General features: G+C 42.8%; 1 protein-coding gene across 1 annotated transcript in view; it reads right to left on the bottom strand.

The window, feature by feature from the left end:
- The window catches only part of myo1d (myosin 1D), a 133,609-nt gene that overhangs the window by 67,047 nt on the left and 55,242 nt on the right, over nt 1-11,320 (bottom strand). The window contains exons 13-16 of the mRNA XM_085169613.1: nt 6,244-6,318; nt 5,127-5,259; nt 4,281-4,447; nt 4-211 (exon numbers count right to left, since the gene is read on the bottom strand). Coding sequence (XP_085025739.1) covers nt 4-211; nt 4,281-4,447; nt 5,127-5,259; nt 6,244-6,318 — 583 coding nt within the window. The remainder of the gene's footprint in view (nt 1-3; nt 212-4,280; nt 4,448-5,126; nt 5,260-6,243; nt 6,319-11,320) is intronic.

Below are 11,320 nucleotides of genomic sequence, written 5' to 3'. Positions count from 1 at the left end.
TACTTTCTGGAGGAAGAGGACGATTCTCTGAACCATTTCAGCTCGCTGCTCCTCCAGGCTGAAGAGCGTCCGCGGCGTGCGGATGAAGACCTTTGTTTTGCCGTAGGCCACGTCGTGGTCGAACCCACAGCCCTGCAAGAGCCTCTTGACTGCATCTTTGTCTGATGGCAAGTCGTGGTTCGGCCAGGTAAACTCGGAGATCATCTTATATCTAGAGGAAGGACAAAGTGTTTGGATGAAGAAATGTGCACTGCGTGTCAGCAGATTTATGACTTTATTTAGATCATTGTGGGAGGAATTAAATAGGATCTGGATAATTATATATATATATTTCACTTTGCTGAGGACTTGTTTTTGTTTTTAGAACAAACACCACCAACTAATGAATCTCCCATCAGCCCCAGCTGTACATTGCAGTTGTTTACGATGCCAATATGTCAAATCAAGATGGTACTTTATACCTGCTAAACATCAACATATTAGCAATGCTATAGTTAAAGTCAGAGAACATCTGGATATATTTTCAACATCAGATTACATAGATATAACAAGTCCTGGGTTCAAAAACAAACAGTTAAACTCCTAATCTTCTCTATACTTCTCCATCGACACTCTCAAAGCAAACATCGCATCATCATCTTCTGTTACTTCTTATTTAATTGCAGACTTTAGGGGTGGTTGCTGGAGTTTAGGAGGCCATCACTGCTGCCAGATCAAATCAACAGTTTTCAAAACTTTGCCACGTAACAGCTGCGATCTGAGTCATTCCACAGCTGATCCACTGGTAAGGCTGTGATATAATGCCATCACCGAGGAGGACTGGAGTAATGGAGTTGGATGCCTTGTTAGCATGTTATGCAAAAGTCTCATTATTTAATCCTCAATCCAGTAGGATTTCTAGGAGGGCAGTGGGTGAATGTGACAGCTGGGGAATAAGGGTGAGGCACAAGTATGTGTACTAGTTTGGAGTGTTAGTTAATACACTGTACACTGTGTAAGTATGGGATTGATCGCGTTATGTTCCATTAGAACAAAACAATCTTACAATTATTATATCTTCTATCAGCAGTGATCAGTTCCCAGTAAGTGATATTTGACTTGTATTTTTAATTAAAAAAAGAACGTGAAGCTTAAAATGTCAGAGGACGAGTGATGTCAGAGGACGAGTGCTATCGGAGGACTCTAAGAATCCACATCTGTCCTGTAATAGTCTTTAAAGTTTAACCCTGATCTTTTGTTCTGCTTTGGCCTCATTACAGAAACGTAATGAGGCCAAAGCAGAACATTCTTATGAACTCTGCTGCGTGCAAGACTTTAAACTGTCGAGATTATGGATCTCTTTGATTGCAGATTGTTATTATTAATTTAGCATCCAGTGAAATGTTAATATGCCCATTGTTAATATGTTGATAAGTTCTAAGACCCCAAGTAATGTCTCTGGATATCTCTTTTGTGTTGAAACACAAACAGATTAAAAGAACAGGACACATGAAAAGCCAGAATCAGCTGGTTTTGCAGCCTATTGTCAAAAACATGCTACATTTCGCAAATTTAGCAGATGTGTTGGTCAACGGGTGAAAGAAATGCACTATACATCACTACTTGCAGTACATGCATACGTCATACTGTTGTATGCAGCCTATACTACCCGCCTGTCACAGGATAGTTAACAGCAGCGCAGAGTCAACAGAACAAACAAGAACTAAACGAGCTCTTGTGAGTTACCCAAGTCCCACTGGGGGCATCGCGATGGACTGCACCAACAAAACAATGCACTGCAGCACCGTGACAAAGAAGGCAGGAAGTCAGACACAGGTAATGCACAGAGAATCCAATTACATTTAAAAATAAAGACCCCTGCCTTGCAGACTAAATGGTGTCCCTCTGAAACTCCCCAGGTGTCTGTGTCATGTTAAAATAACCACAGAGAACAAAATATACTTGAAGGATAAAAAGTAAAGGTATGCAGGATCCTTAATTTACTGTTATTGGATGATTATTATTAGTGGAAGCAGCAAGTCTATGTCAGAATCAGCTAAGGTGATTTTCTATTCTGCCTTACATGTAGCAGTAGCTAATATGTTTCTTAAAGCTCTGTTTGAATCCACTAAACGTACTGGAATGTAGTAAGTCTTTAAATTCAATCTTTTAACTTTTATTATTTATAATAGTTTTGGTAACATTATGTTTTTTTTTCTTGCTAATAACTTTTGTTTCATGTTTCATGATCAAAAAAGTGTTTTAATGAACGATTTTCAACTTGGTCAAGTATATTAGATTTCTTGACTAAACTCCTGTATTGATTTAAGCCTCAGAGGCCAGTTATTGCACCTCCAGTTGCAGGCAATTTAGAACTAATTAGAATATAAACAGGTTTGCAACATGTCGAAGCTTTTGCCTATGAATAAACCATGAGTTTTTAACACAGGTCACTGACTAGTACTTGCTGTTTGTTTGTTATTGTGCCAAATTAAAACTGGGTAATTCTTCAACAAATTAAGATGCCCTATCAGCATCCCTCTTCAGTAATTATAATCAAATGTGGGTGTTTTAGAATTGCTTTTAATCAAAAGGACAAAACATTACGCTAAATTACTGTTTAAAAAAGAAGACACTGAAGGGATTATTTTAGAATAGCTGCTAGAGATGCAGCTGATTAGTTGATTGGATGCTGATTAGGTTACACAACACAATATTTACACCCCACAGTCAAGACTTTTTGTGCAATATCCTTGATGCCTAATCGATGCACAGCTTTAGGGGTTCAATAACATTTTAATAACAGTGTTTCAGGTGAGGGAAGCTCAGTCTCTCATTGCACAAACATTTTAAAGCCAATCTGAGAAGAAAATGTTTTTAAAAAAACGAATCGTGCACCACAAACCTTCAATCTACCATACTTTCATCTAGTATGAAAAATACATCAAACTATGATTCATAATTGTGGTCATTTTTCTCAATGGTCTTGCTTAATTGACTGAACCAAATTAATTTACTGTTCACTGAGGAAAAAAAACTTCAAGGTGCAATTAGATCAGGACCACTTGATCTTTAATGAAATGATTCGGTCTGTTGTTGTTCTTATGCTTTGTTGACATGTGCTGCTGTTAGAAAGCAAGATTTGCTGCATTCACACTCAGCCCCTTGGGGACTAAAAGAATCCAACCAGTTTTAGATTTGTAAAAAAATAAATATGCGGAGCTACCCGCTGTGGCGACCCCTTGTGAATAAATGAGTAATTGAAAGTAGGTTATTTTTCTTCTACTTGGACAATACTCATGCTTCAAAGGCCTAAAATCTATATTCATGTGTGTGTTTATTTTGAAATACTGTATTAGATTTGTCACATTTGATTGTTTTCTTATGGATGTTGTGTAAATGTGCGACACACACATGGAAATACTGTGATGGTTTTGATTCCTTCGTATGCATACAAGTTGTAAACCATCTGGGATGCAGTGTTGGTAAGGTTAAGTGTTTCCCAGCACTGAATATTTGATGTCCCGTGGACATGGTCAGGACGGATGATTGAGGGGTGCTCTCCCTCTCCAACCGCCTGCGATATTGCAAAGAGTCAACCATCTGCATGTAGGAATGTCTGCTCAAACTGACCCCAGCATTTTGGCTACGTGAAAAAATTCTGTATGTTACAGAAACGGTTCACAGAAATGTGTTTATAAGGACATTTAGGGCAAAGAAATAGGCTCCAAATTCATGCAGCTGCTCATTTTAGACCAACAACTGTCACTTTAAAGAAGACTGTGGAGTCTTAAAAGTAGCCTCGGCCTCAGCTTTCAAAGGGGGTGTGAAAATGACACAGTCTGTAAATACATAACATCATGTTTACTCTGCCATGATAATACCCCAGGACACTCTCACGAAAGAGTCTAAATCTTAAGAGTTTGACTTCTGGGTGAATATTCATATGTGTGGGTGACACAGATTTAAATGACTATTTTGTAGCTCATATTCAGGTAAATCTGATGCAAAGTATTTAATACTTTTACAAGCCAGAAATGTCAAAATATTGGCAAATTCAACTTCTCACATGCAAGAAATTGCTGCTTTTTTCCACACAGTTTGTGATGGGCTAGTGTGATAGATAGGTGCCATTTTTTACAGTTTTCTAACATTTTATAGGCAAAAAGATGAATTAAAAACATAAATGAAGGATCAATCGACATAGGTGGTTTCAGCCTTTTAAAGTGTCCATATATAATTCACTCAAACATCTTTAATCATAGGGCAGAGGTGCTTTGAAAGACTGTGTTTTGGCGCACCTTTGTAGGAAGCGAGGGTACGTCTGTCTGTTGGCAAATCCAGCGCGACGCACTCTGACGTTCTCCAGCAGCCCGAGGTATTCCACCTGATGACGGCAGCGCTCGTGCTCAAAGAGCAGAGGGGACTTGACATCGTTGGGCTTGATGCAGCGAACGTAGTAGGGTTCCTGTACAGAGCAACACAAGGTGGATTTACACACCAGCCAATGTTTTCTACTGTAGTTCAAACTGCAGTGGTAATATACAGTAACTATATGCTCTTCTGTAACAGACGTGTATTCGCACGGACACCAGGAACAGCAAATAAAGGGGGGCTGGGAAGTTGGTCTTGCACATTAAGGCTTCACCTCATGAATGCTGTTAGACATTATTCATATTTTTCAGGTATTTGCATGTGGGGAATAAAACGAATGCCCGTAACATTCAGACTGTCTTTTATGTCATCTTTTGCATAACTTTCAGATATACTACTGACAAATGAAACGTATTAAACCATATCAGGAAAATAACAGGAAGTAGTTTGGGCAAGTAGTTTTTATTAATATTTAACATCTCTGATGATTCCTTTAATACAATCTTTATTTGCCCCTAAACATGAATATTTTCTTTAAGTCTGATCATTTACTTCATGCACTTGAGAGTAATATGTAAAGTAAGGTTGAACAGTTTAATAAATAAAACTTGCAGTATTGCATATCAGCAAGTGTACAGAGGTCGTGTCATTTAACAGGATTTGTAGTCAGAATCTTTCTCTTCACTTTAATTCCTTCTTAGGAACACGTATAGGGTTATAATCCACTGGCTCAATATGAATATTATCTGATGCAGCACTTATGAAAGGTTCACCTTGGAGGCGAGGTTCTCCACCAATGAGATCATTGAATTTTTGAAGAGTGTTGCAGCCGTCAGCGGCCGCTTGGTGACCTCTGTGATCCTCAGTTTGCCCTCGGGCCACATGGCCTTAAGTACTGGGTTGGAACTGGACAGAGAAAAAGTAAAGAGAAAAGATCAACATTTACAAGACTACTGAGCAAAAAGAGAAGCAGCAGAATTTAATATTCGTCCATGTTAAATGTGACATGTGTGTAACATTTCAACAAGATTTTCGAATCAAATCCAAACATGACATTTAATGAGACCTATTATGGTCAAGACTGCACACTGCATCACTGGATGCTTGTGCATCCCTGTCCATATGCATGATAAATAAAACTAGTTCTAGTTTGACTGATATAACACAATTATAGAAGACTGAGTTGTCCCTGAGTTGTCGTAATAGGACACAACCATCTATGGTCACAGTGAAGTAAAATGTTGACCTTCTGGGAGAAAAAGGGACATCACATCATCATCTTCTCTAATTTGTGTGAATTTATGTCATAATTAGCATCTGAATTCTTGGGTCATGGCTAAAAATATATTTTTGTGTTCAGCCTTCTGGATGACCTTAACCTCTGATTACTTAAACCAATCAATTCACCCTTGAATCCAAGAGCTGCTGTTTCTGTTTAGGAAATAACACATTCAAGTGAAGTACAGACGGACAGCATGAAATTATAATGCCTCCAGCGATGCTTGGCCCCAGCCTGGATGCATATTGGGGGCATTCTCATAAGGATAACAGCTCCATATGGCTACAACACTTAGCATATACTCTTCCAGCCAAAATTAACTGATCTGCTTTCAAAAATGTCATGATTCTGATTTGTGTTAAGAATGGCATTAGACAGGTAAGCAATTAGTTGATCACATTTATATTCAGCACAACAGAAGCTGAAGAGGACTGGTGAAGAAGAGGAGGAGGAGGATAAGAGCAAGCTGGGAGAGGATTCATTGTACTAGTCCTTCTTTTCAGAGAGCTGTCATGTAATCAGCGTGCCAGAAAGTGAAAGAGACACTTTGAAGAGTGTGTGTGGAGGTGATGGAAAATTGAAGCAGTGTGTATTACTGTGTGTTGTGTTACCTGTTGTACAGCAGTCTCTTGAAATCCTGGAACAGAGTGTCTTTGTTCTTATCAATAAAACCCACCACTGAGTACCTGCAGAAATACAGACAGAGGTAAATGCATGTGTGGACACAGTCTACACACTGCTCTTCTCCAAAGAGGCTGTAAAACATATCCCCCAGGACTCACAACGCAGGTGCCAACAACAAAAACAAGCCACAAATGCATAGGTGAATTTTTATTTCTGCATTTTTAAATCCTTGCAGATCTTCCACACACAGATTTCACAGACTTTTGCTTCAGTTAATACAGCAAATTCCAGTCAGTGCAACTGAGTGGCATCAACACATTTGGTAAAACAACACTACAGCCGGGTCGAGGTAGAGAGTAGCAGTATTTTGGTCTCGACCAGGCCTCCATTCATCGTCTTCAGATGGTCCAAAATGCAGCTGCTCGCCTGCTAACTGGTACCAAATAGAGAGAGCATATAACCCCAGTTCTAGCTTCTCTACACTGGCTTCCTCTCTCCTACAGGATCCAATTTAAACTTTTACTTTTTGTTTTTAAGCCACTTAACGCCTGAGCCGCTTCTTACCTGTCTGAGCTCCTTTCTGTTTATGCTCCAGGAAAAACCATGAGGTCTAGCTCAAAATGAATGCTATCCATCCCACGGACCTATCTCAAATCCCGTGGCAATAGAGCCTTCTCTGTGGCGGTGCCAGACTTTGGAATAGTCTTCCCCTAAATATTAGATCTGCACAAACACTTGATCAATTTAAATCACTACTAAAGACACATTTTTAACACACTATGACCCAAACATTTTGGTCTTATTTAATAGTCTTAGTTACTGTTTTAATTCTTTTATTGACCTATCATTGTTTTATATTGTTACTATTGTTTTACATTGTTTCTCTTTAATGGCATTTTTATATTGTTAAGCACTTTGTGCAGCATCGTCTGTCTTGAACTTTGCTATATAAATAAATTTGACTTTGACCTTGAGAAGACTGACAGACTGATTGTATGGCATCAGCAGTGATGTGGACACTGTAGTCCTCTGTTGTGCTGAAGAGAGCTGACTGCGAAAGCAAAGCTGTCGATTTACCCGCCATTGTACACTTTTTTTTTTTTTTTTTTTTTTTTTTTTTTTTTCGCCTGTCCCATTTGGTTCTTTAGCCGTCAGAATTGTTGTCTGAAGACCAACAAGGATACCCAATGGATTTATTTTGCCAAATGGATCATCATGGCATTGCCGTATTGGTCCATTTGATCGACCTTTGTTTTTATTATTTATTTTATTTTCAGTTGTTACAGACGGGACAGACATGAGTGAGGGATAGGAAAGGGAGAAAGAAAGAGGAAGGAAAAGAAAAACAGAAGGGGAGAGGGACAGTGAGAAAGGGGGGAAGAAAAAATATCTCCGGGATCACCTGTTGAGAGAAAAAGAATAGAAAACAAGCAAAAAAAAAAACAAAACAATGCAACATACTATACACAACACCATCGCATTAATCTAGCTAAGTGAAAACAGCAGTAAATACTAAATATTGAATGTTGTTGTGCAGCACGCAGGACAGACAGCGCACAATGTGCTTTGAAGTAGCAGCCAAGAAAGGTGTGATTTAAGTCTACGAATAGTGAACACCCATGTGCACACCTGTGTGGATCGGCGCGCTTGTATTCAAATGGTTTCCCCATGTAATGGTCTGCTAGAGGATGTAGAGAGCCATAGCCCCGTCCCCCAGGGCATGAAGCAGGCATGGAGGAGATCCAGGCCCCAGACATCCAGAGGCCCCAGAGTGCAAGAGCCCAAGGAGGACCACCGGAGGGGCATCCGTGCCACCTTCATGGGAAGGGCTGAGGATCCCCAGATGAGGGGTCACCCAGTAGCCACCGGGCAGAAGCTAGAGGGGGCTGCACCGGCGTGCCCGCCGGCTCTGCCGGCAGCCAGCTGTGCCAGAGTGAACCGAGCCACAGGCACAGAGGCCGGAGGCCCGAGGGCCCCCCGCGCCCCGGAAGAGGCCTGACCGAGCAGCAGGCGCCAGGCCCCGCCAAGTAGTCACCGGGAGTGAGCTGGTACATACCTGAGCGCCCAGCCCCGGACACCAAGAACCACCAACGCACCGACCCCTGAGGGCATCAGTCACCGGCAGGGAGTGTGGTGAGGGGAGATAGGCCTCCACACTTTGGAGGGCCTTGGAGTTCCCAGAGAGGTGAAGTCTAAGACCCGACCTGACATATAGACACAGACAAACAGGCACACACAGACACAGACATGCATTCCCACCCTCATGCACACATATACAAACACTCAGCACTCACCCAACGCAGGAATAAACGTAAATGGACATGTACACACAATCACACTCCCCAAACATACTCTATATCCCGGGTCCAGGTATCCTCACCCCCAGAGATGGAAACGGCACCCAGACCCAAGAGATGTTACCCTTCCCTCCGGGGTGGAGGCAAGCAGACCGCCCCAGGCTCCGCAGCAGCAGGGAGGCCAATCGGACAGCCAGCATCTCTTCCCAGCCCCCCCGCCCCGATGGCTAGCAGAGAACAGGGGTGTGTTAAGACCCCATACCTCCCTCCTCCCGCTCAAGTGTAGTGTTGCTGCGTGTTGCTCTAAAGTGTATTTAAAACAAGGGAGAGCATGGTGCTGCTGCCAGAGAGCAGCAGGTGTTAGCACGGCCCCTCCCGAGAACCCTCAATGTCTACATGGATTTAAAATTGAGAGGTGGGCACCGGCGCCAGAGGCAGGTTTGAATACACAGACCGTCTACTGGACGCCGTTAACGTGCCCACCCTCAAGGCCCTATATATATATATATGTGTGTGTGTTATGAGAGTGTAAGTAATGTGGATGTCGAAGTTGTGAGATAAAATTGAGGCACAGGTGGCCAGAAGAGGACAGAGGGGGGGGGAATGTCTCCCCTGCACCCTGGTGACACACCCGCACCCCAAAGCCCTACCTGTGTGGGTGGGTGTGGTGGAGCGTGAAGAGGGAGGCAGACGGGGATGGGGAGGAAAAGAAGGGAGGGGAGGGTGTCCCTCCCTAGGGCCAGCTCCCCCGCTGACCCCAATATGCACCCCCGTCCTCTGGTATCCACCAAGGCAAGGGAGCCCAGGCCCATCCAGACCGGGGCCTACGGCAGCAACACCGCCAAGCCCCACAGGACCCGGGGCAGCCCACTCTACCCCACCGCAGAGGAAACTGTACCCACCCCAACATTCAATCATCTCCCAGACTACACAAGACACAGACACCCAGGTTAAGTTTATTCTCCACCTCTCCTATGTCTCTCCCCCACCTGCAGAGTGGACTCCTGCAAAGATGGAACAACCTCCCTGCCATTGTACACTTCTACCTATGGCCATGAGCTCTGAGAACTGATATTACTGATGTTCCACCACATTGACAGGATCCAGGTGGTGTGGTTTAGGTATCTGACTATGATGCTTCTTGGTTGCTTTCTGGACGAGGGGTTCTGGGTAAGACCTAGGGCAGGGGTGGGCAACTCCAGGCCTCGAGGGCTGGTGTCCCTGCAGGTTTTAGATGTGTCCTTTAACCAACACAGCTGATTTAAATGGCTAAATTAGCTCCTCAACATGTCCTGAAGTTCTCCAGAGGCCTGGTGACAAACTAATCATGTGATTCAGGTGTGTTGACCCAAGGTGAGATCTAAAACCTGCAGGACACCGGCCCTCAAGGCCTGGAATTGCCCACCCCTGACCAAGGGTAACCCATGAAATGATGGAGACACTGGTTCGAGAACACCTCAGGGTCCTCCTGGATCAGCTGAAAGAGGTGGCTAAGAAGAGGGAGGGGCTTATGTGTCTGGACTGTTACCCCCATGAGCCAACCCAGATAAGGATGGATGGGTGGATGGTGGATGGATGGATGGATGGATGGATGGATGGATGGATGGATGGATCTGTGAATGTCTGATTTAGACAGCATCAGTTAAACAGGGAGACCACAATGTGGCCTCCAGCTGCAGTCTAAGGTGTGGAAGAGCAGCTTTAACATCAGGTGCAGGGAGTGAATGTCACGTGAATTTCAACTTCAGCATCAGGTGAGAGCAAGTGGGAGCACACCCTGAAGCACAAGTGGAAGGCAAGCTTGTTCATTTCACCACAGCAGGACTGTAGTGGGGTGTTAATCTGAGAAGAGTGAGCAGGTGGGCTTTTATACACTAATCGTCAATAATAACGGACACTGTAGGATCAGCACACTGACAGCAGCTGAGACACTTTACCTAATCCAGTTATCCCAGTAATCTCTGTCCAGTGTTTTAAAGTGGTCGGTTAAATTTTATTGTCGTTTTTCAAATGATAATAATTTTCTTGTGAAAACTGTGAGGCTAATATTCAGATCCACTTTTTTTTAGTTAATCAACAAGAAAATAAATGAACTTTTTTATAATCATTTTAAAAGCTTGTGGGAAGACACACCAACAGGTAGCTGTTAGTGGTGACAGCACTGAGGTTGTAAATGAATACAAATATTTAGAGACAGCGATCAAGGAAAATCTGTCATAGGATTCAAACATAAGTGCCATTTACAAGAAAGGATTACAGCAATTGTATCTCATGTGAAAGCTGCAACAGTTTGATTCAACTTGTATTTATAAAGCACTAAATCCCAACAACATTTGCCACAAGGCACGTTATAGTCTAATGTAGTAATAGAAAACTCCAACAATCAGACGACTTTGAGCAGGCTCTTGGCAACAGTGGGAAGGAAAAACTCCCTTTTAAGAGAAAGAAACATCTGGCAATATCAGGCTCAGGGAGGGGCAGCCGAGAGCCGTGACTGGTTGGTGGTGAGGGGAGGAAGACAGGACAAAGACACGCTGCGGAAGAGAGCCAAAGATAAATGCATAAAGACATCACATGTCTTTGATAGATACACACTGGCTCTTTTCTTCTATTCACATGTGGAATGTACTCGCCTTCTGTTTTGCTTTATTGCCTGGAATTTTTACTGTCTGTAGTTAATAAGAGCAAATTCAATAAAATTGCACGTCAGCAACAACGCAGTTTGCCATAGTCTTAACTGGTGGGAACGGGCAAAGGTTCAGGGTAC

This window comes from Neolamprologus multifasciatus, chromosome 8 (assembly GCF_963576455.1).
Source record: "Neolamprologus multifasciatus chromosome 8, fNeoMul1.2, whole genome shotgun sequence".
Taxonomy (NCBI): domain Eukaryota; kingdom Metazoa; phylum Chordata; class Actinopteri; order Cichliformes; family Cichlidae; genus Neolamprologus; species Neolamprologus multifasciatus.
The sequence above is the reverse complement of the archived record's forward strand: the minus strand, read 5'-3'. Positions and strand labels throughout refer to the sequence as shown.